General features: G+C 41.8%; 2 protein-coding genes across 3 annotated transcripts; both read right to left on the minus strand.

Moving 5' to 3' along the window:
• Window positions 1-584: 584 nt before the first annotated feature.
• gareml (GRB2 associated, regulator of MAPK1-like) lies at window positions 585-18,688 on the minus strand. 2 transcript variants are annotated; one of them, XM_074615723.1, is made up of 8 exons: window positions 18,373-18,688; window positions 11,805-11,945; window positions 7,198-7,328; window positions 6,945-7,110; window positions 5,502-6,352; window positions 4,928-4,975; window positions 3,076-3,245; window positions 585-2,188 (listed from the first exon to the last, which is right to left on the minus strand). In XM_074615723.1, exons 1-8 carry the CDS (start codon window positions 18,482-18,484, stop codon window positions 1,588-1,590), a joined length of 2,220 nt encoding a protein of 739 aa, XP_074471824.1. In that variant the 5' UTR covers window positions 18,485-18,688; the 3' UTR covers window positions 585-1,587. The 2 variants fall into 2 exon arrangements, with proteins under 2 accessions (XP_074471824.1, XP_074471825.1); XM_074615724.1 differs by lacking the exon at window positions 4,928-4,975 and having other exon boundaries at window positions 18,373-18,687.
• Window positions 18,689-22,466: 3,778 nt separating this feature from the next.
• On the minus strand, window positions 22,467-25,243 carry atp5mj (ATP synthase membrane subunit j). The gene is made up of 4 exons (XM_074614849.1): window positions 25,190-25,243; window positions 23,636-23,759; window positions 23,169-23,189; window positions 22,467-22,606 (listed from the first exon to the last, which is right to left on the minus strand). The coding sequence occupies exons 2-4, from the start codon at window positions 23,757-23,759 to the stop codon at window positions 22,593-22,595; spliced, it is 159 nt and encodes a 52-aa protein (XP_074470950.1). The 5' UTR covers window positions 25,190-25,243; the 3' UTR covers window positions 22,467-22,592.
• Window positions 25,244-25,499: the final 256 nt, after the last annotated feature.

The raw sequence follows: 25,499 nt of genomic DNA on the forward strand, positions 1-25,499 counted from the left end.
GAAGAATTAGTTTGTACCCCTATTAAAGCTGGATATGCAGTATGTGTAGAATTTATAGAGCAGGCCAATTTAATTTGGATAGCTGGAGGAAAACTTCTATTCCTCTAAATTCTGATGTCTGGATTCAGTCACTCTGGCACTTTTGTTGCTGTCTAGGTAGAGAGACTCAGGTTTTGTCTGTGTATTTTCAGTCACAATACATCAAATCAGTCGCATAATTAATACATGTTTGCATTTTGCACCTATTTCAATTATTTTGGGTAGGATTTGGATGTATTTATATAACGTAGCTGGAACTAACAATACATTTCTTTATCGATTTATCTGCGAATAATTTTTTTTTTTTTTATGAATCATTTGGTCTGTGAAATTTAAGAAAACTGAAAAAAGCCCTCAATTCAATTTGGAAAGTGAACATTAAAAGGCAGATGTTCCTTTTTATTATTTAATAACTGGACAATTAGCTGATGCAACATTAGTAATCTTTCAACAGCTTCTCATGCTTTACTTTCAAGCAGGCATCAGTGTGTTTCTTTGTCTAGTGGTGTGTAATGAAGAAGTAAACAAATGGCTATGTGGACATATTACTTAGTGTAATTTCATTTATTATTATGCATGGCTAAATCAAGTATATATCTGAACAAGTGATCTGAGGTACATTTTGAGAACTCTATTTCTGAGCAACACATCTGTGTATCTGACTACAGAGAGAAGGACATCTCGTGTTACCCTTAAAGGGAATGTTAATAAAAATGTCCCTGTCCCCAAAGCACAAAATGGCCTTCATCCAGAATGGTTCAGTGAATCATTGATCAGTACCAGAAACATAATAATTACTGTATTGGGTGCTTCAGACTTTCTGCATTTTTCTTTTGTTTGTTTTTTTCCATTTAGCTTTAAACAACTAGCTCTTTCTTATCTCCTAAGAATTGTTATTTATTCCAATTACAGGCCACTGAAGCTCAGTGCACAGATGAAGAAGAACGGATGAAGAAGCCTGTGCAGGACACTCAGGTAGGGAACAGGTTCAGTGTTACATCTGCGTGGTTACATGTCCTACTGGTCAACAATAGAGGCTGTTAATCCCCTTATATTGCAAAAACTCACATCAACCCCCTATATATTTTTTGATGTCGAATGAAGGCATGTTTTCCCCTCATATCAGATTTTATGTGGCATCAACAGCATAAAGGCCACACAAATCCACGTAGTGCTTAAAACCTTTCGCTGTCTCGAAGCATGAAGATGTATCGTGGTTGATCTGCCAGAAAGATGAATTGAAACGGGGCACTTTCATCATGGAGCTCTCTGTTGTAGCCATTTGTTAGTAAACTAGTCCCAGTCTGTGATTCAGACAGGAAATATGCAGTCAGTCTGTCAGAGACTCTGTCAGAGAGTCAGTTCTATAGTTTGTCCACAGGGTGGCGTGGTTTCCATCAGCAAAGTCTCAGCTTCAGTCAGTGGGGCTCAGCAGCCGGTTGGTCACAGTGGAAGGCACATTCAGGATGGCTCAGTAGCCAACAGGCACATTATCAGGACAGTGTGTGTGTGTGTGTGTGTGTGTGTGTGTGTGTGTGTGTGTGTGTGTTAGATCTTGGGCCTCCAGCCCTGTATGAACTGTGTGATCTTGGTGACATGGAGTCGGCTCAGGTGGAAGTCATGTGACAGGATGTCCTCAGTGAGCTGCACCAGGAGGCTGCCGTCGATTCGCTCCCTCTGGAACACGGCGACCGCCGCCTCCGACAGGCCGATGAACCGCAGGCAGGCCGACACCTCCTCCAATGCCAGCACAGACAGGTCAGCAGGAGGCCTCCAGGTGGGATCAGGGGGCGGGGACAACCCTTCGGTGACCACCGTGGACGCCCCACCGCCCTCTGCACCTCTGGAGGAATCCGTCGAGGGATTGGCGACGGGCTCAGGCGAGGGGCAAGGGGACTGGCGGTTGAAGGGGTTCAACGCCCCGAAGGGAGCGAAGCGACTCTGTGGAGGTGGCGGCCTCAGTCGAGGTCCGGAGGAGGTGAAGGAATCTACCCACGGCTCTGCCCAGGTGGCCTGTGCTGGCTGAGGATTGGCTGTGTTGTCTGCAGGGACGGCAGAGACTGGCTCAGGACTGGCAGGGTTCGGGGCCGGGCAGTCCGCCCAGGAGCACGGGTAACAGTAGAGGGAGGCATCTGGAGAGGGCGAGCAGCTGGGACAGAGCAGGAGAACGTGAGGTTAGCCTCTAGTATCAATCAGCATGACTCAAAACACCTGAAATCATACATATTATATTCGCGTATAGTTTATAGTTCCCATATCAACAAGTCATTTCTTAGTAGGCATTTATTTTGTGATTTTCATATCAAAAGTAATCTAGACCTGTAGGTTAAAGGCACTAAATTCGATATCCAGAGCTTTAATATAGCAGCAAATAACTATTTGCTATGTAAAGATATAGAGGTGTAATGTCTACCTGAGCAGAGCAGCAGTGGTTATATGTCAACTAGACATCTAAAACTTTCAACCAACTTGAGCATAATCTCACCAACAGGTCCCTCAACTAGCTGCTCTGAAGCTTTCAATCATATCACATGACCATCAGCAGGTGGAGTTTAGGCACTACTAGCATAACACACCCAAATCTCCAACCAAACCGTCGGCAGTCCGGTTGCATTCTGGGTAATGTAGGCGGCAGGTTTTGACAAACAAGAAGAAAGTGTGGATTAAAATAGATGATATCTCTGGTCCATCTTGAGTCTGACAATGTTATAAAAGTGAAATGCTAAATTGGTGGAGTACTCCTTTACTTTATTCATTATGTTAACCTGGGATCCAGTGGTAGCCTTTATCTAACAACACTAGTCATATTTCTTGAATTTCTCAAGAATAAGTTGCTACAGTATTTGTCCCTACTAACTTCCATATATCATCTACTTTAAAGAGCAACACAGAAACATCAACCGCTTCCTGTTGTGCACCGTAAAACACATCCAAAGTAAAATATGTCAAGGCCAAAAACAGGATGCCAAACCTCTAATAATTCCAAATAAATGTGATAATGATTTGTATGATTTGCATGTTTAATTCACGCTGTACCTGTCCTGAAGTCCAGAGGAGTAGAAGGAGAGGTTGGGTCTCGGGGAGGTGGAGGTTTTGGGGAAGCGAGGAGGGACGGGAGGGCTGGGGACCGGACTGGAAATGGAGCCTCCCTTAGAGCAGCGAGGGGGAACCGGAGGGGCGATCAAGTAGCGACACTCCTCTCTCACCTACACACACACACACACACACACACACACACACACGTAAAAAGTTAACACCTAAAACTTGACTTCTCAGGAGGCTTTATGGGAGCGTGTGTGTGTGTGTGTGTGTCTCAATGTTCTGCTTGGTAAATGTCAAACTTGGTGACCTTTACACCTCAAACAAACTCCCTCACACACAGTAGCAAGCTCCTCACACCCACACACACAGAGACAGTGTCTTGGCAGGCTAAATATCAGGGAATGAAGAACGCTGTGTGTGACAGGGTATAATCCAGCTGCATAGCAGGCATCAACACCCACACACATTCTCTGTACCGCTGCTAGCTGCCATCCCTTTGGAAAAAAAAAAGTTAATTAAGCAAAACAAAGCGTGATAATTCCCCCTTTACCAACACAGACGCCATATACACTGACAGGTTAGCTCTAACGTTAGGGAACAACCATACAACTCTTTCTTCTACCTACTTCTGGTTTTAAAACCATTTGTTTTTGTACTAGAGTTGATCATCTGAAAGAGGAACATAAGAGCCTCCAGTTGAACATGAGAAACATGAAATAATAAGTGTATAGAGTATGATGTTTAGACAAACAACCCTGAACTTACAAGTTTAAAAAAAGAATAACTCCGATAGAAAAAGTACAAAAGTAGCCACAGCAATCCAACAAAAATGTTTTGTTCATTTCAAGTAGGTTGCAGAGGGCTTTACACCATGCAACTCAATCACAACTTAGTTTCACCAAAGTTTCAACCACATAAAGTTGCGTGAAAGTTTCACTGCTTAAAGCCAGTCTTACACTCCACTTAAGTACTATGAAAGCAATATTCCACAACTTTCTCATATATGTTAAATGAAAGAGATTTGCTTCTTTCTATCACCATGTGATGTACCACAGTAATGTTACAAGCACATGTTTATGAAAACCTATACTTGTACAGTTCTAAATCCTTAATGTCTGGATGTAACAGCATGTAGTGGAAAAAAAATGTTGTATAGGAAGTGATGCATTTTATGTTTCCAGGTCATTTTCAATCAATAGAAGAAGAATAAGTTGGTTACCACAAGAGTTATTTTCAAATAACTTCAATATTATTCATTCACGTATTCTAGATTTAGTTCAAGTGCCTTAACTCTACTCTTTAGTTACTGAATGTTATATCTTTGTTAAGATTATGAGGTACTCAAGTTTTCTATCCAGGTAGCTGTTTAGCTCAGAATATAGACAGGAAACCCCCAGGAACAAGTTTCAGTTTTTAATCAAGAAGCCCTGATGAGTAAACCAATCACTCTGAGAAAACACATTGAGTTTAAGAAGCTAGTGGAACACAGGCTGGTAGGAGGAGGAGGTGTAACACTCTAGTTTTATCTTTAAACTGGGAAAAGTGTTTTAAAATAAGTGCATTAATGCTTAAACAATTACTCAATCAACAAAAAAAACTATACATTTATCGTCTAAGTCATTTGGCTCTCTATAATTAATGCTACTGTAGACAGTTTCATATCATTGAAAAATGAAATAACTTGAATATCTTTTGGGTTTTGAACTGAAGCTGTTTCAAGATGCCACCTTGTTATTGGTCTGTTTTCCCTTTTTTTCTGAAATTTATATGAAGTAGAATCAACAGATTGTAACCCTAAACCCCACTAGTTCCTCATATACATGCAGAATAAGCGGCACTTCCTCACCTGAGCAAATGTGGGACGAGCTGACACTAGCGGCAACAGCCAACACGGCTGAGCAGACAAAAACAAAAGAGTGTCACCTACAGAAACTAAAACGTCATTTCACTAAAACAGACAGTAATCACAATCTGTTCTAATCATCAGAAAGGGTTAGACTGTTGCTTTGTGGCCATCTTTTATGTTCAAATCAATAATAGTCTGGTCATTCTTATGACCAAAGGCTCCACCAGTATTATACTCAACTATATACCACAGGACTCAACTGGCTCTGTGCTATTCTATTGAATTAGTTTATTCCAGCAAACAGCACACATGTCCTTGCATCCTTGGTGATATGTGTTCATATGTATTCATGTGCTGTGAGCATACGGGCTGTGAGTGTATGGCAGCCTTTCCAGGAAGTCAGTGTGTGTGTGTATGTGTGTGTATGTGTGTGTGAATGTGGTCAGTGAGGTTTAAAAGCTGTAATGTATGAATAATTCAAACCAGGCATCCTGACTTTTAACAACCGGATGCTGCTGTGGACAGATAAGAGGGATGAGAGACAGAAGGACAGGAGGTGAAGACTGAAACTCACAGCATCAGATTTTGGAGGTACGGGCGGCGGGGTGGACACTCTTGTCACCACGGTACCAAGAGAACCGTCCAATGAGGAAGTCGAATGAAAGGAGATGAGGTTTGGCTCCTTCCCTAAGCCCTCTGCGTTCTGATTGGTCCAGAGTTCCTCGTAAGGGATTTCCTCACTGGTCCTCATTTCAGCCTCAGTCCACTCGGGAGTCACATACTCCCGCTCCTCACCTGGCCCCTCCCCCAGCCGCTCTCCAAGAGAGTCCCTGCAGCGCTGTGATAGGCTGTCTGAAACCCCACCCCCGTACCCGCACATGGAGAGGCGCTGCAGCGCCGGTGCCAAGGAGTCCTGACCCGACACGCACATGCGAGAGCGCCGCGGGCTCACACACTCCTCTGTCATACACTCCAGCTCCGGTCGGGTTTCTCTAACAGCCCGAGAGTAGGCGTCTGGGTCGAACGAGTGCCGCAACAGGAGGCTCTCTAGCGCCGCCGTGTGGACGGAGGCCTCGGCCACGTTGAACCGAGGCATGCAGCGCAGCAGCAGGAAGTGGGAGGGGGAGACTTCCTGTCGGCGGAGTACCATGCAGAGCACCACCGTCTTGCTGACGATGTTGAGCAGCTTGTAGCGGTGCCCCTCTCGGACCGCATGGCGGTCGTAAGGGTTTCGTGGCGGTCGCGAGGGCACGGACACATTGACGGGGAGGCGAACCCTCTCGATGATGCTGCGTACCGTGTGCTCCCCTCCCAGCATGCCTTGCTCCAGAGGGGAGCGTGTGCAAAAGCGTCCACGGCAACCAAAGGGAAGGCTGACGCTCTGATTGGTGCGATGGTTCATACAGACCAGGCATGGAGTTTTACCTGAGGAGGCAGAGACAGAGAGGTGGATTAGCCAAAGAGTACCAGGATGTAGAGTAAAGCTATGATTAGTCTTTTGATCAATGATCTTGCTTTGCATTCAGCCTTGAAAACAGACATTTTGATGGAGTTTGATAATGTGAGGTATTAAGCATTGTGATGAACAACACTAAAATGATTAACTTAAAGGAACAGTTTGGGTGTTTTGAAGTGGGGTTGTATGAGGTACTTATCCATAGTCAGTGTATTACCTACAGTAGATGACGGTCAGCACGCCCCGAACACACCCGAACTCTCCCTTTAAATAACCAAATGCAGTGAATCACTGCTTCTATAGGCCGGCCGTGCAAAGCTGCACAGTCTAAGCTGAACAAAAGTCTGTAAATTTAATCTTTGAACCGAACCAACCAGCGTCAAAGCAAAGTCATCCATATCACTTCACAAATAGACCATTCCCAAGCAGGAATGAACTTCTCATCCCATACAGTATTGCCAATGATGTCACAGATTCCTTTTTCCTGAATCCCGTGTGCAGGACTAACCACTGAAATAGGACTCCATACAACATAGAACTCAACAGTTTGGCCTTACGTACTTCTAGGTGTCTTTCCCAGGCGTCTCAAGAGCGCGCTCAGTCCCGTCTTTTCCTTAGGGGGCGTGGCACAGAGAAGCTCCGCCTTCCCCATGAGTGACAGCTCATCTCCAGCCTGCAGAGTGAAGCTGTAGGGCTCACTGTCCTCACTGAACTCCCCTGACACCACCTGCAGCGGACACATGCATGGATGTGTTGATGGACATGAGATTGCATGACAGAAACTTTAAGAATGATATTCTCAAGTTGCTCAAACCTTGACGCTAAAAGTGATCGTCTCCATGACGAAGACCCGGTCAGGGAAGACTCCGGCAACTTCCTCCACACTGGAAAAATACTGGACCGGATCCCTGACGTCTCGGTCTTCATCCAACAACTTGAACTTCCCTACAGAGAAGATGGAGGCGAGACAAGAGAAAGAGAAGAGGGTGAAGGAGGTGCAAAGATGGACGGAGGAATAGGAAGTCAATTCGAAAAGGAAGTGGAGGAAAGCATATGAGAAGAATAAGGTGGAGGAAGACCAGAGGAAAAAGGAATGGGGAAAATGAGGAAGAAAGTATGAAGAAGGGGCCAGGAAAGGAGGAAAAAGAAGAGGTGTAAAGTTGTTTTTGTTCAGTCTCTCTTTTCTCTCTCTGACTCCCTGCAGTCTTTCTTCAATCACATCCGCAGTAGACACTGTTTGGACGAGAAGAATACAAAGACACCTCCGTGACCTATGACCTGGCACCAGCTCTCGGCCAATCGACAGCCGACGGGGTTGGCATGGCAACCAATAAAGGACCCCCATTCTCACGCAGAGCAGAGACACATCACCATGGAGACACTCACACATACACTCGCACACTTTCACCCTTTCTTTCCCTTGCTCATCCCCCCTCCTCCGTCTGTAAATCTTTCACTCCAGTAACTGTGTTTGTGTTCTTTAAACTGTACATTTCTTTTGGTTTGTGCCACTTTGTGATGTTGTAAAGAACTATTTCAGGACTGCACAATAGGCTCCAAATCTGCCTCGTTAAAATCACATTATCCTTCGTTTATTGGATTGCATTTAGCGACAACAACCCTCGAAGGATCCTCCTTTTTCTCTCCGAGTCAAAGTGTTTGTGTTTGTGAGGGAAAGAGACATGAGAAAGTTTTTTTTGTCTGGGAGGCAGAGCAGAATACCAAACTCCACCATCCTCCTCGCCAGCACCTCCCTCCTTTTCTCTCCCCCTTTTTCTCATCCACCCCCCACCTTCCAATTCAAACAGAGCCCCCAGGATAAGGAGCTTCCACCCACTGAACAATACCAGCAAGTGCTACTTTTCAACACAACCCACCACAACCCTTCAGACAAAAAAGTGACAGACTGAGGAGGAGTTTCATAGGAAACAGATTTACCAAACAAAACTACAGCTCCATCCTGGAAAGTAAGATTATTACTGTAACAACATATTAGCAAGCAATTACTCTGTGAGAAAATGCACTTCTAAGAAATTCAAACAGAATCACTCTGAGGCTTTTAAATCCTCCACCGGCCACCAGTTCCACATAACAAGGGTGGCTGTGGCGCCACTTGCTTCCCTGAAACCCATTCATTCATCTTTTCTGTCCTCTACGCTTCAGTCATCCTCGCCTCTCTCACTGATGGACAGAGGAGGATGCAGACAGAGAGAGAGAGAGAGGAGAAGAAGGAGGGAGCATCCTGTTGTCTATTCCCAGGGGGAAACCTATATTGCTCTCCTCCTAAGCATATTTAGACTTCCTGTATGAAGTCATCACACAGACATTAGCTCATCACCGGCGATGTCCTCTGATTCAACAACAACTCACCTGACCTTTCACATACGTCATATTCATAGAGACACAAAGGTAGTCCTTAGGGGTGTAAGACAATATCGATACACTTGAGTATCGCGATATGCATCCTTGGCTCAAAAACATAACATTTTTAAATAATAAAAAATTGATAGTTATCATTCACAAAAAGTAAACAATTTAACTCTGTTTTTATGCATATTGAGGTGTGTTCTTTATACTATGACACTTTTCCTAAAATTTGATTTAAAAAAAAATCACGATATATCACCTTGCTTACGGTTTCAAAATACAGTATATCGCATTATATTCAATCGTAACCCCTGTATCATGATACGTATTGTATTGCCCGATTCTTGCCAATACACAGCTGTAGTAATCCTAAAAGTATGCATCGATTTAAATTGGCTTTGTTGGCTGGCTTTTCCTTGACTACTGGAATGCATCAATAAAATGGTTCACAAATAAAAAGGATGTCAGGTTGATGTAATGCTGCAGGGTCCATTAACAGAAATGCCAAAAGCAATGCAAACTCATGCATTATTAAACCAGAAAAAAAACCCAGTGCCATATGACCTATTAAACTTTTTCCACCAGTGGAACCATTTTGGTTCCTCGTCCACAGTTACTTCCACCTAAAAAAAGTCCCTGCCATAAACATTACTAATTGGCAAAACATAACAATGTAAGCTTTTTTCGAGGCAAATGTTTCAACAACGAAGCTTGGCAGAGGCTGTGCTGACCAAAATTTCTGACAAGCCAGAAGTCCATCTGATCATCCGACAGCCAGATGATGGTTCAAATAACCGAGACCCCTAACTCTGAATGTTTTGCCTTCAGTTAGCGTTCGTTAGTTGGATTGACAGATGGTTCATCCAATCACCTGCCAAGTATTTTTTGAAAGTACCTGCCCTTTTAAACACTTTCCAGAGACAGCTTCTCAGATGGTTCATGTGGCGGGTCAGGTTAACTGTAACTGCTAATATTGCCAATATTGGCAGTGACACACTTCCGATGTCAAATGCTGAAATGTCTTAAATGACAATGATCTCAGCACTCCCCCTCCCACCCAAGTGTTCTTTCATTCTTCCGAAAAGGAGCCTGAGAGGCGGCAGCAGTGTGAGGTGACATCAGCACTGCATCGGCGGAGGAAACAATGAAGAGGAGGCATTAGGATCCAGTTACACAGCGAATAATGTGACTGGTCGGACAGTCTGAACAATGAGATTGAGCTCCGGTGAGGTCATACTGACTAGACTCATTCAGCAGGAAGACGAGCGGTCAATGGACCGGAGGAGTCAATGAAGGTTGCATCTACAGTAGCTGGTCGGATGTGTGAATGAGCGCATTAATCAATATCTCTGAATGTGATCATTTACAGTACAGTTTCATTCATGATTTTGCAATTTCACACAAAAACATAATTTTTGCGTCTAGCCGTATTGCAGTGAAGTTATTTTATTAACCCTTTAAAGTACAGTTTTCCCCTTTTGTTCACCTTATTAATGTCTACACTATTCCATCAAATGGAAGGGTTAGAAGATTAGTTCAAGATGTCTTCATGATGTCATCATTTTATACACAAATGCCCAAAACTCAGTCTGACCTATTGCATATCTTTAGAAACTTTAGGATCTCCCCTAGAATGGCAACTCTGCTCCGTGTGTTGGAACAAAGTTTGGCAGCACAGCATGAGTTCATACTGACTGGCTAAAGCTAAAGGCTTAAACCAGATAAATGGCAGGGGTATAATACCTGACATGCATGCCTTTTTGGGTTGAAGCAATCAGAGGAAGGTCACACTAAACTCGGAAAGAACATACGAACTTTACAAAGAAAGAATCCAGTCAACGCTGGTGGGGTTTGTTTTGAATTACAATTTAAATCGTAGATTGGAACGATTATGTGAAACTCATCTTTCTTGATTCTGGGAGTTTATATTTTGCTTCTGTTATGTCACACTTGAAAGGTTTTGACTTGTATCTGCCAAGTTCATGGTGAATCACCAGATACCAAAACAAGACTCAGTCAAAACCAAGTATATGGCTGGACCGTGTACGGTCACTTTGTGAATTTGTGGCTAAATTGTTATACAAATAGTCAGTGGTCATGTCTATAATGTTAAATCCAGTGGTGCATGTCCACCAGGTCCAGCGAGGACACTACTGGCCGTTCAAGTGGTGACGTACCCTCCCGGGGAATGCACGTGATTGGTGCCTGATTTTCTGCTTGCCGTTTCAAACAGGAAACAACATGGCAGCCTGCTCGTAAACTTTCTGTTATTCCGTCTAAACAATCCACCAAAATCTACTTCTGAAAACATTTTAAGCGAGAAATAGGCGATGCCGCTGCTGAATCTCATTTCATTTTAGAACTAGATCGCCTAGTTTGACAGCTTAGTCCAAGTTTCATGAGCCGGACGCGTCGCGCTGGACGGGCTCATTTGCATAAAGATCCGTTCTGCCTTTTCATTTTGAAAGAGCAACGGCCAATGAGGAAACTCCAACACTCGGCCGACCAATCGTGTAACTTTTTCACTCAGTCACTCGCTCAGTGACGGACTTTTGAGTTTGTAGGGCTGGCCCTCTGCGGTCCAGCCAAAAATAGGAAATTGTTCCACTTGTAAATATGTGTTCCTGTTTTATCTGAGCTGGACTAAGACAAATTCATATCAACTAGGTTCAAATGTGAATAAAGTATTTAACTTGAACGTACTGTATTTTGTCTTTAGAATGTATCTTTAGAGTGACCAACCCTTTCCTCCAAAGCAAGGACCCCATCAGACATTACTTGCCCCTATCTAATGCTACTAATTAGCTGATGCTAATGCTTTGTTTGGCCAAGTAGACATGTTTTCCCCAACAAAAATAGAGCAAGTGGAAAATGTTGACCGTGTGACAAAAACGTTTGTGACATTTATTCCCTCGCCCCCCCCAGAGGAAATGGACAACTTAGGGAGGAATCGGTATTTTTAGGTTGAGCACAAAATTTTGACCGACTATTAAGACACTTTTGGGCATGCTTGCTTAGAAATGCAGTGTATGTGTGTGTGTTTGCGTGGCTCACCCTGGTACTGCAGAGGGATGTCTATCTTGGGTCCAATAACGTAGTGTCCCTCCTCTAAGCTGTGGGCAGTCACTGTGGTCCACTGACGACAGGAGTGTAACAGCACCACATCCTCCTCCGACAGCCCCTCCACACATTCACCTGGAACATTAACACACAGAAATGGATTAGGATTAACAAAATAATCTACCGGCCTGATGAAACAACAGGTTTATAATTTCTAAAGTCGCACTAAGTAGCTCAGCAATGGAAAACACTAAAACACTCCCCACACACACACATTCAGGATTCAGTGTCCATAATTACCACTATCAGTGACGGTTCACCACCCCTAACCTACTCGTCAGGATCCGCTATGCAACTGGCAACCCACTATTACACAGCCCACATACACACACACACTCCGGCTTTCACCAGAGCCATCATGTAGCACAACAGCATTGATTTCTGCTGATAGCACAGTGGTACAATTCAATCACATCACACACACAGCTCCCTCTCACACTCACAGATCACACAGATGCACATCTTTTTGTTCTTGCTGCTGACAGATAGCTGTTAACACCAAGCCTTTCAATCTAACCATCACGTTGATGGATGGCTGAATACAAAAACAGGACAGATGATGAGATGACATGCCAAAGGTGTTGCTGCATGTTAAAGGGTCAGTTCACCCAAATAAACAAAAAGACACATTTTCCCTCTTATCCCTCGTGGTTATCAAGCCATACACATCATTTGTTTTTGTTTGCTTTTTTCCCACCGCTAAGACTTATGCTACCACCCAAGAGCAAAGGAGGTGTACACACCAGTAATGCCTTTTTCCATAAATAACTTAGTTGCTCTGGATGACTCACAGACGTTGCTGTCAACAGTTTTCAGGAGTTGCCACAAAACACTGGATGTGAAAAGAGGGAGTGAAAAGAAGTCAACTGCACACATGTCTCCATTGCGAACACCCAAATTGTTAACTAACTCCAATGATACATGTCCACTAGATCTGGCGAGGACGCTAGGGGACGCGGTGCTCTGCTGTCGTGGTATGCACCTGATTGGTGCCTGTTTTTTTGCTCACTGTTTCAAACAGGAAACAACATGGCGGTCTGCTTGTAAACTTTCTGTTATTTTGTCTAAACAATTCACCAAAATCTATTTCTGAAAACATTTTAAGCGAGAAATAGGTTATGCCGCTGCTGAATATCGTTTCATTTTAGAACTAGATTGCCTAGTTTGACAGCTTGGTCCAAGTTTTATGAGCCAGACGCGTCGCACTGAACAGGCTTTTCTGCATAAAGTTGAGATTTTTCAACTTTATGCAGCTACACCACCCTCTCCAACTCGCCACAACAGTCCCATCATGCACTGGGCCACTGCTTATCCTGCTTTCCATAGGAAATGAACGGAAAGCGTTGAGACACCCTCCGTCACCGGAACTGGTGGAAACACAGATCCAGGACCCCTTGCCTTTTTGAAATTGAGTAACGTCAGAGATAAATATCTGAGTTTAGAAGATAGCAATCGATTTCAAAACCAGATATTCAAACATTCATAGCAATGTTTTAAAATCATTCTACTTAATTCTATGCATATTATGGATTAATTCAATGGAATGTACAGTATTTCGGATCACAATGGCAAAGGAGAGACGTGGAGAGAGAGGCAGGCAACGAATCAGGGAAGGAAACTGAATCAGTGGAGGTAGGACTGACCTGAGGCGTTTTTATGACATGAATTAGGGTGATTTAGGCCTTTTCACAGACTTTTCAGTGTCCCACATTTCGTGCATAACTGTCCTACATTAGGAAATGCAGACTGTCTCAGACAACTTGGCACTAATAGGTCTACTATGTCTTTTATGAGTGTGATACATGCATTTTCTTATTGGTTTGATTAAGGCACATCCTTGGGATTTCAGAGCACTGGGTGTGGATTTGACATATTTGTAATATACAGAAGTCTGAAATGCAAAAAAATGTCCTACATTAGTTTAATTCCCTACTGCAAACTGTCCACAGTGAGGTGGATTATCTTGAGTAACTGAGAATCTGTTAGTACAAGTATTAATATCACATAAAAGTAGTCCCACCTTCAACAGTACACAACTATATGATCATCAACATGTAGCTTGCAGGAAATGCAGACATCAGGCCCTGTTGTAAATAACTAACCACCATCTGGGTTGGCTGGTTGTGCAAACAAGCAGGCATCTGTGGGGTAACTACAGTGCAGTTAATAAACACCTACGGGTGCTCTCTCTCTCTCTCTCTCTCTCTCTCGCTTTCTTTCTATACCAAGGGTGCCCAAACTTTTCCCTTTGAGGGCCAAAACTGGACCTCAATGGAGGGCCACGGACCAAAATTAAACACCTATTGTATTATTAAGATGCAAAATGGTACTAGGATCCCAAGTTCCCTTAATTGAATATGTTTTACATAGTTAGCCCCTTAAAACACACCTGCTGAATACAATTGGGCTCATTTATGCAATTTATGCATTTCCAAGACTGTTAAGGGACCCCAGTATGTAGAAATATTAAAATACAGCATTTTTAGAATAGGAAAAAATAACACGTGTATACTGCATTCAAAGAGCTGCATGTTCTCCCCAAAACTGCATAGGATTATTATAAAGTGGGCATGTCTGTAAAGGGGAGACTCGTGGGTACCCATAGAACCCATTTTCAGTCACATATCTTGAGGTCAGAGGTCAAGGGACACCTTGACAAATGGCCATTCCAGTTTTTCCCCATCAAAATGTAGCCCAACTTTAGAGAGTTAGCCTCCTTCCTGACGAGCTAATATGACATGATATGGTACTAATGGAGTCCTTAGGTTTTCTAGTTTCATATGATGCCACTATCTTCTAACCATAAACCCGAGCCTGGTACGGCCTCCAAAAGACAGTAAAGTCGGTTTGGTCTTTTAATAAAAAAAAAAAGAATTTGCTAACATCTGGCGGGCCAAATCAACCTGATGGCGGGCCAACTTTGGCCCGCGGGCCCCACTTTGGACAGCCCTGCTCTATACAATGCATGCACAGTAAGGTGCGTAATTTTTGGGGACCCACGGCTCTCGGGTGCGCGCCTCTGTCCACGAAGGGAAAGTTGGGAGTTTTTCCTCCTCGTCGCTGCTCGTTAGTATTCACCACATTCACCGACAGATTACAGCATTTACATATGAAAAGAATTGAGCAGCACTTCAGCAGCACAACAGACACTTTGTGGCTTTCCGGGCCTCGCTGGACTGGAAACAACTTTGGCCGTGACACCCATCGAGCGTTCCCAAAGTAAAGACACCAAATCTGGTGAAGCAGAGAATCGTGTTGGCGGCAAAAACATGAAACAAATCAATAGAAAACTGAAACCAAATGTTAGTCAATGACTCCCTTATGGAAGTCAGTGGGTTGGTGTCAACTACAGAAGTCAGTGTCCGAGAATAAATGCTGCAGCTGCGTAAAGGTGGCCACATTTAAGCAAAATAATAAGGGAAATAAGGCGGCGTTGGTTTCAAAATAAGAGCACCTAATGTGCCCAGGCAGCTGTTTATTTGTTCATTTATTTTGCACAATTTAAGACTATACAACATGACAAAAGAAATAAATGAATAATATAAAGTGCAGGAAGAGGCAAAAAACCCACTGGGCTTATCTGAAGCCTCCACCTAGAGACAATATTAATATAAATTTGATTGAAAATTGACCTCTACTAGTGAGAAATTTAGGAGGATGAAGATGTAGAGATTGACGGGTTGAGTAGGCTGGTCCAGTCAATAAGACTTGTCAATATATTCCATACTTCGTACCCCAAAAACTATAGAGGCTTCTTCAATGTTTTGTCACAATATATATCAAGAATATTCAAAATGTTGCACGTGATGAGCAAAAACACAAATGATTGATTGAGTAGGCTTCTTACAAATTTGCCTTGACAGCCTGTCAACATGCAAAAAGACTCCATCTAGAGTCTAATTGTCCTTTTGAGTTTTGACAGCACGGCTCATTTTAGAAGAAAATAAAATCATTTGACTAATGCAAGCACTGTAAAGCTATTTTGATTAAAAGCACATCTGAGCTACATCTTTATCGAACCTGTCAGCCAAAATTAAAAAAAGTGGTGCTACAATAAAGCACACCCGAGATCTTAGATTCACATCTTTGATGAAAGCGATTTCTGCCGTCTGTCACTTGTGGAAAGTGTTCACATGAAGTCAGGAACTGATTAATTAATTAATCTGATTAATTGATTAGTATAACATAGACCCATTAACAGCAGAGAGTGTCTCTAATTGTCATTTGGTATAAAACATCACCAGCCTCACATTAATATAATTTAATATTAATACGTTTAATGTTAACACTGTGTGCAGTTTACTGGAAACATCTTTCAGGAATTCTGGATGGTGGAGGTCAGATTTATCAGCTATTAACGTGATGATGTCAAAGTTGGGTTTTAGTAAGTGGGACACCATTAACAAACAAGTTCAGAAAGCTAAGTAGCACTTATTTGTCCAGTTTTCCTTCAAAACACACAACCCTTCTGTGTATACATTTGAAATTAATTAAAATTCCCTGCTACTATTATTATCCCCATTAAAATATGTTTGCCTAAATTATAGGGTCATTTAATTTGTTTTGCTAATAGATGCTATTTTGCTAAGATTATTGCCACGGTTACACTCTAAACTACTGATAACTGATTACATCTATGTATTTACTAGGTCTGTCAAAGTTAACGGGATAATAATGTGTTGAAGCAACCTTGTTTTAACGCCACTCATTTTTTTAATGCATTAACGAAATTGATCTTCCGGAGGTTGTACCTGGCATCATATGAAACTAGAAAACCCAAGGAATCCATTGGTACCAATCATACTAACTCGTCGCGGAGGAAGCTAAATAACGCTTCAAACTTACGCTAAGTTTTGGCGAAGAAAACCTTGCATGGCCATTTTCAAAGGGGTCCCTTGACCTCTGACCTCAAGATATGTGAATGAAAATGGGTTCTATGGGTACCCACGAGTCTCCCCTTTACAGACATGCCCACTTTATGATAATCACATGCAGTTTGGGGCAAGTCATAGTCAAGTCAGCACACTGACACACTGACAGCTGTTGTTGCCTGTTGGGCTGCAGTTTGCCATGTTATGATTTGTTTTTATGCTAAATGCAGTACCTGTGATGGTTTCTGGACAATAATTGTCATTATTTTGTGTTGTTAATTGATTTCCAATAATAAATATATACATACATTTCCATAAAGCAAGCATATTTGCCAACTCCCATGTTGATAAGAGTATTAAATTCTTGACAAATCTCCCTTTAAAGGTCCCATATTGTAAAAAGTGAGATTTACATGTCTTTTATATTATAAAGCAGGTCTAAGTATTACATAAATACTGTGAAAGTATTAAAACACTCAATCCATGGAGAAATACACACCGTTAAGTCAACGAAAGTCAGCGTCGGGCTCGCGCTTGCTCGCTCTAAATAGACATGAACGAGCATCGCTCAACACAGTGAGGCGACACACGTCAGCTAAAACCACAATATCACTCTATATTTCACCTGCTTGGCAGTAATGTTAGCTGACCAGACGGAGGTCTCTCCATGAATCACTGCTGATACTAGTGTTGGCTTTTCCTGCTTCAGCCTCGCGACCGCAGCCGGAGGGAGACACCGGCACCCGGTCGGAGACGATAACGTTTCTCGCTGCGGAGCTCCGTCACTTCACAAGACACGGAAAACCTCTGCTGGTCTGGAGGAGCTGCAGCATTTATTTCTGCACAACCGTCCACTGTACATTCACTAGATATTCTCAGAGCTACGAAGTCTTCTCCAGTGTGGAGTGAGCGCGCATGAATGTCTAGAGGTGGAGTGAGCTGAGTGAAGGCAAGCAGGCAGGCAGAGGAGCAGAGACTCCGGCCCTGGAGACCAAAGCTACGGTCTCCCCCGCACTTTGCGGTTTTGGTGCTTCCTTGTAGTTTGTGTTGGAGTCTTGTCTGCGAGCGTGCATATGCACATGCGAGCGAGCGCGCATATGCGAGCACACATGGGACACCGACCCGTGTGATTTATACGTGTAAGAAGTTACAAACGAAGAAAGAAACTGAAAATACAAACATGAAACTGAAAATGAGCACGATATTATGTCCCCTTTAAGGTACATTTTGAACAGATCAAGAATGTGATTAATTTGCATTTAATCGCGATTAATCATGGACAATCATGCAATTAATCGCGATCATTAATCGATTGCTTACTTTATTCAAAAATGTTAATTCATCTACAAAAAGTTATTCCCTTTAATTACAGGATTTATTTTGAAAACCTTGACCGGAAGTGGTAATTTGTTCCTGCTAATCTTGACACGTTGAGATTCCTCAGTAAATTGCTCCACTTGTTCTCCCATCCCAGCGTCGTTATACTCATTAAAACCCCTTAAAAACACACTTTCCCCCGCTGAAACATTGAGTTTATATCAGTAACAGTTGTCATAAGAACACAAACAGCAGTACAAGTTGTTAACGGTTGTGTTGGAGCTCGTAGTCACCGGTTAACGGTTGTCTCTTACCGTGAGCCAGGCGGACCAGAGTGGGCAGACGGAACTTGCTGACCACCGCGTCCAACGGCAGCGCCAACGGGCTCCAAGTGATCTCCGACAGGCTCGCCGACAACTTCTCCATCCTCCCGGGTCATCACGCTACCGGAGATACTGGTGATGATGGTGAAGATAATGATGGTGGAGGTGATGAGGTGGAGGAGGGTGATGGTGATGGTGGTGGTATGATGGTGAAGAGTTTCGCCATGTTTGAATGTAGGAGAGAGAGAGAGAGAGAGCAGTCAGTGCGCACTGGAGAGGTGGGAGGGAGAGCTCTCTCTTCTTTCTGCCTCTCTGTCAGTCACTGTTTGTCCACGACCACCACCCACACACATACATACACATACACCAGATACACAAGATAGCAAAGTCAGGAGAACTTTGATTTTTGTAGAGTCATTTTTATTTATTTATTTGCACATATATAATGAAATAAAAAAATGTCATGAAAAAAACAACAAGAAATGTGTCAGGAGAGGTGAAGAAGCCACTTACACAAAAGACCTCCCACCAACCCCAGGAGAGAAAGGAAAAAAACATTTTTTAGGTACTTTTTATACATTTTCTGCGACTTCTACTCCACCACATTTCATTCATTCAGAGGCAAATGTTATTCTGCTATTTATTTGATACATTTACTTTGCAGATTTAGATCAATAACACAAAATATTAATGATAATGTATTATTAAGATTAATTGTTTATTTATTTGCACATATAAAACTGCACAAAAATCCAGTCATGAAAAAAAACAAGAAATGTGTCAGGAGAGGTGACCTAAAAATCAAAGAGCTGGTATCATTAAATATTGTTAAATCTAAAATGAAGGCTTTAGAAGCAGACTCTATGGCATGCCAATGTTTTTAGCCCCCTTGTTGTACAGCTGACTCCCAGAAAAGTCCCCCCCCCCCCCACGTTGTCTTTAGATAGCTCTCTTTTAATGCAAATTTTAGTGCTTTTAGTGTTTGTGAATTGTATTTTATCTTTATTTGTGTCAATGTGTCTGCAGCTTTGTGGTCTTGCTGCTGACCATCTTGGCCAGGTCTCCCTTGGAAAAGAGGATCTTAATCTCAATGGGACTAACCTGGTTAAATAAAAATAAAAATAAAAATCATTATAATAGAGATCAGATATCCCGCATAGATGTCAAAAAGCTTCCTATCTATCTTCCTTGTGTTTGTTGTTTGATAACATGTATCTGTATCTTCCTGTTTTCCTCATCAATTATTGCACAACCTTGTCCACAGAGGTTAATCTGAGCTGGTGTGCGTGGGTGGCTGGGTGGGTGGCAAGTGATAGATGGCAGGGACTTTTTTAGGCAGACTTTCTCAACAATTTCTGGCCTGCTGTTCAGATCCCAGATTTTCAAAAGCCAAGAAATGTACAGAGATGGTATGTAAGCAGGGCTGGCTCTAGTCCTTTTGGTGCCCTACAGGCGAATTTCGGATTTAGAGCACGCACCTTTAGGGTTCAAGGTCCCATATTGTAAAAAGTGAGATTTAGGTGTCTTTTATATAATGAAGCAGGTTTAAGTTATATATAAATACTGTGAAAGTATCAAAACACTCAATCCATAGAGAAATACACACAGCCCGTATTCAGAAACTGTGCGTTTGAAACAAGCCGTTAGGATTTCTCTCCATTTGTGATTTCACAAATCTACAATATTTAGACCATTTCACAGTTTTTAGATGTAAACATACTGTTTGATAACCTGCCCTGTATCTTCCTGTTTTTTCCCATCAATTATTGCACAACCTTGTCCACAGAGGTTAATCTGAGCTGGTGTGCGTGGGTGGCTGGGTGGGTGGTAAGTGATAGATGGCAGGGACTTTTTAGCCAGGCTTTCTCAACATTTTCTGGCCTGCTGTTAAAGCTTCAGTAGGCAGTGTATTTTTGGCATCATTTGGAAAAAATTCCATAATAACCTTTCAGCATATTGTAATTCACCTGTTCTGAGAGATAACTAGACTTCTGCTCCTCCTCATGACTCTGTTTTCAGGCTTTAAAACATCTAGCCCATGACGGGAGACTTTGACCAATCACAGGTCATTTCATTGAGAGAGAGCGTTCCTATTGGCTGTGCTCCGGTCATGTGACCAGAACTTGGCGTTCCTTCACCAGATTTCCCAATGGCAGCGGCGTCACAAACTTTCTAATTTTACAGCTAAACCGTGCACTACGAGATGATTCTGAGAACATTTGAGGAGAGAAATAGGCATTAACGTAACAATATTGATTCATATTTGATCAGCGCTGCCTAGTTTGACCGTTTGGTTGGAGTTCGCGAGTGATTGACAGCCGGCTCTCATAGACAGCAGATGGACAGCGGACCTCAGATCAGCTCTTACTGCTTGTTTTCCTCCGGTATGTGAAATCTTGCAGATACCGTTAGGAGCACCAGAGGACACAGAGGCCCATTCTTTTTTTCAGGTTACCTGTTTCATGCACTCCTGTCACGATATAGCGACCGTTTTATAAAAAAATACTTTTTTTAATCATATTTGCTCCAGTCTCGCCTACTTCAACTTTAAGATCCCAAAAAGCCCAGAAATTACAGAGACAGTGCAACATGTGATGAGGGGTTGTGTGTAGGCATTGCTTCATTTTCAGGGGTCATAGGTTAAACCTGCCAACAGTTAAAATTGGCCAACTACAACATTAAAATGTGACTTATAGGTTAATGTATTAGCAAAAATAACCCAATATAATATACTTTATCACATCAACTGGATGTTACAATCCCTTAAAGACCATCAGTAGTAAAATACAATACTTAAACGGTCCATTTTCAGAATAATGAGTACTTTGACTTACTTTCTACTTGATGTACTTTGTATATTCAGGCAACCGTGGCGTGATGACCTTGGCACTCGGAGCAGGAAGCAACCGTGACAGCTCCCCCAGAAACTCAGGCCAGACATTTATTTAATGATGTAGCATTACGGTAGAACAAATTCATGAACGCCTACACACCGGACTAGCATCTCATCCCTCCCGTCAAAAGCAATCGATTCATCTCAGACCCAAGAGAGCAATTCTACAAAGACTACTGCATCTACAATGTCATCAACAGACAGTTATAGGTTTCTACTTTTGGAAGATGTTTATATTTTTAGAATCACCTAAGCCTAACTAAACGTGTGGAAACAAGATCACTTTTCAGAATATAAAATTGACATATTGAACATTTGCTTTGTTATAACAACAGGGGTAACACCATATTCTATACACCAGTTATGCAGGTGCATGTGAAGTATTGACACTGTTCATATCATTGCAATCACTAGCACATATAGACAGTAGTGATGTTGCAGAAGTGGAATCAGTTTATCTCCCTCCTCACCCAGCACTAAACTTCTAGCCCCAGGCAGGACTCTGGTCAACTCACTCTCAGTTCAATGAACCAAACTGTAAACAGAAACTGATTCATTTGTTATCGACTAACAAACCAGTTGTGATGTTACGGTCCTTTTTGCCAAAACCCAGAGTGAGCAGGTCAAAAGCAGGTCAAAAGAACTATATAACTTAAATCTGCCATTGTAAATTAGAGCACCATTCAAAATATTTAATGTAAAAGTGTGCAAAAGCAGGTTCTCATTGTTATCAAGTTGGCTTGTCCCATCACAAATATTTGGTTAAATCTGTCATGTCTGGCTTTTCCAGAATAACCAACCATACCCACATCCGCTCAACACCAAATATGGCAGTGCTGTGGTTTATTTTGTCTGTTCAACAATTGGTTAAAACGTAAACCTTAACTGTGTTTCATTAGCTATTAATAGCTCACTCATTCTCCCACAGCTGGACATGGCAAACACCAAAATAAAAGTCTAAAAAGGAGCATAGTCTGGACTGAACCAAAGAGCTTTAAGAACTGGTTATAGAATGGATTTATAGTTATTGAATATTGTTTACTCTCACTTTAAACATTGGATGTACCATTGAGCAAGCACACATCATTGGGATGCAGTAGTTAGATGAGATCAATGCATAAACTCATCTCTTGTGGCATTACTTTATAGCCACAACAACACAAAAATAACAAAAGCCAACAATGCAATGATAAAAGTTTTGGATAGCAACTTTATTTGTTCCATATTAACAACAATTCAAATGTGAAGCTGGACATCTGGACTAACGATTGGGCCTTATTTCACAGCAGGTGAAGGGGTGGTCAGCATGGTGGGAAACTCAATGTGTGGGCTCTGCAAAAAGAGAGGAGCAGAAAAAAAGACATAAAATCAATGAAATGTACCAAACCAAGCATGGACAGACTATAATGCATTTCTTCCAGCACCAAAATATCAGCTGTAATGACTGAATCAGCCATCCGTCAGTGACATCTAGAGGAAAACATATGTAGTTGCTCAACATCTGACTTGTGATTCTCCAACCTTTTTTTTCCTGCAGCATACCTCATTTTAACTGCTGCAACCTTTTGCCACAAAAAAAAACTAACTGCAGAATCCTAGGCCATAGAGTAATGACCCTAACCACTTTAACACCTCGCCTTTATTTTTCATTTTGATGAACAGCAAAATAAATAGCTCATAAATTAATGAAAAACCTACAAATGTAATCGTGCTCATTGATTTGCAATATTGCCCACAATGGACAAAACACCCAGAGGTCAGGGGTCATTCGGAACAGCTACCAATGGTATAGCAAAATCTGATGGTAGACAAATTTATATTGTCTAAAACTATATAAAATCATTGCCCAACCATAATTATGTAGTGCGAATAAACAAAATGTTTGGCTACTTACTGGCCGTCACAGCCTTCTTGCCTGGAATAGAAAGAAACAACAGATGTTATATTAGTCACATTAACCCACTGACACAGTGCATTTAAATTATATCTAACTACAGCTCCTTACATTTACTCAGCACTATGAAAGTTCATTTCACACCTGTTTCAAACTTCTGCATTCTTATATTATCATATGCTGTAAAGACGCTGAGTAAAGTTGCCTTTGTTGTGCTATATTTATTGGTGATTTGTTTTACAGATTCACTCACCTTGCACGAAGAAGTGCAAGTACGGATTGCTTTTCAATCTAGTCAAACCACTAAACTTATGTCACTTACAATACAGAATCAAAACGATGATAACCGAATTTGGAAGCAGATGTCATATTCCCAAAAATAACACCAACTACATTACTCAACATTCAGTTCGTATGATGTGAGTGCTATTGCATTTTCAACATGCTGTTCAAGTCTTGGACCTCACCTCCATAGGAGACTTTGTAGTACAGGTATGTCATGATGCCAAGGCCCACCCACATCTCCTGGTAGGCCTTAGTGTAGTAAGGGCTCATCTTGGACCACCAACTTGCAAACGCGCGTCCGGCCATCTGTGGGAGAAAGCAACAAGCACAGTCTCAAAACAGTGCTCATGTACTAACAATGACACAACCACAAATAGCAGATTGTTTCAGTGCAGGCATACATAACTGGAACACCAGAAGAACTAGCCTAAAGTGGCATGCGTTCTCTATATACAGAGAACGGCCACACCAAACTCCATTCACAATTCTACAAATGTAATGATGTGTTGCTCTTAAGCTTACCTGGTAGGACAAACAAGTTGAGAAATTGTATTTGGTTCACTATCTGACTCTCATAAAGTTCCTATTGTTATTCATAACGAAAACAATCCAGCAGGTATTTTCATATAAATATTTGGGAGTAATGATAGACCATCTGTTATCTTGGAAAAACCACATTGAATTTGTCTGAAAAAAGACAAAACAAAGAATTTACTTTCTCCGCCACCTCAGGTCTTTCGGGGCGAGTAAACTAATTCTTCTTTTGTTTTTTACTTCTGTGATTATGAGTGTTGTTATACTACATGGTACAAGAGTTTGTCCACTACTTTAAAGTCAAAACTGCTTCACCAAATCTGCTCAAAGATTGTAGGTCAACCCCTTGAGAAATTCTATGAATCAGCCTATTATAATAACATTAAGGCTGGCTAAAACACCATTGTCTCTGTGTCTCTGACCCCAACCATGTTTTGAACAGTGAATATGTGATTTGATGATATTGTTATCATCAAATCAGAGATACAGGGTTCCAGGATTTAATAAGGTTAGACTGAAGCACTCTTGTGCACCAGTCAATCCTAAAACTAAATATGGAGCCTAATCCCAGATCACATGTCTTCTGTGATTGTAATGTTTAAATGTATGTATCCTTGTTTTGTGATGTTGCAAATGGAGCTGCTGTGATGCAAAACACATTTCAGACCTGTCTGACAATAAAGTATTATCGTTATATTTAATTCAACTTTAGAGTCCTACTTATGCCATAATCCATTTAATACAACAAGGCTGCTGCACCTATGTTAACTGAAGCTAAGTTTCATAAACTGGTTCATTCACACAATGTTGTTAAACGTTACTGAACATTAAGTTAACTTGGTTTCTTGAATGACCCTCAGCTGTGTGAGGCCTAGCTAATGCCTTTAGGACACCTAGGAAATACTGATCAAATATAGAGGTAAAATAGCACCAAATCACCTTTCTAATCTATACTGTTAGTAGGATAAGATACCTCATGTTTTCATTGACATGTGCAATAACTATACTGAAGAGTAAGGTAGCTATTCTGTGCTATAGTCTGTGCTAGTTAGCATTACAACCTCCAACCTAGAAGCACACAACAACCACAGTGAGTAGAGATGATAGCTGCACTTTAAAGTGCTGTAGTGATGCAACAACTTGTTTTTTATGTTATTAATAAAGTGATTTTGCTAATAAATAAGCGCAGTCTCTTCTCTTACCTTTCAGTTTGTCACGCTGCAGTGAGAAGGTCAGGACAAATGCTGCTGCTAAACGTCAAAGTCGTGGAGGAAGTGTTCTTCTTCTACTCTCAGCTGGGTGGTGATGTCATCATGTTTTTGGTATGTAGCGCCACCTAATGGAGGAACATGATTTTGTTTTTTTCAACAATGTCTTTATTGTTTTTTTTTGTTATACAAACATTAGCATTATAATGCAATATATTCAATACAGGATTTACTTTAACAAACATAACATACCCCACACACCCGACCGTTCTCTCTTAACTTTTCCCTTTCTCACAGAGTCAAA

Source organism: Sebastes fasciatus, chromosome 18 (genome assembly GCF_043250625.1).
Source record: "Sebastes fasciatus isolate fSebFas1 chromosome 18, fSebFas1.pri, whole genome shotgun sequence".
In the NCBI taxonomy this organism is placed as follows: domain Eukaryota; kingdom Metazoa; phylum Chordata; class Actinopteri; order Perciformes; family Sebastidae; genus Sebastes; species Sebastes fasciatus.

Coding starts and splice junctions, on each gene's coding strand:
- gareml (XM_074615723.1), bottom strand. CDS start 18,484: ATGGAGAAGTTGTCGGCGAGCCTGTCGGAGATCACTTGGAGCCCGTTG. Junction 7,329..11,804: donor CATCCCTCTGCAGTACCAGG/GTGAGCCACGCA, acceptor TCTTCTCTGTAG/GGAAGTTCAAGTTGTTGGAT. Junction 6,353..6,944: donor CCTGGGAAAGACACCTAGAA/GTACGTAAGGCC, acceptor CTGCCTCCTCAG/GTAAAACTCCATGCCTGGTC.
- atp5mj (XM_074614849.1), bottom strand. CDS start 23,759: ATGGCCGGACGCGCGTTTGCAAGTTGGTGGTCCAAGATGAGCCCTTAC. Junction 23,190..23,635: donor CTACAAAGTCTCCTATGGAG/GTGAGGTCCAAG, acceptor TTTCTATTCCAG/GCAAGAAGGCTGTGACGGCC.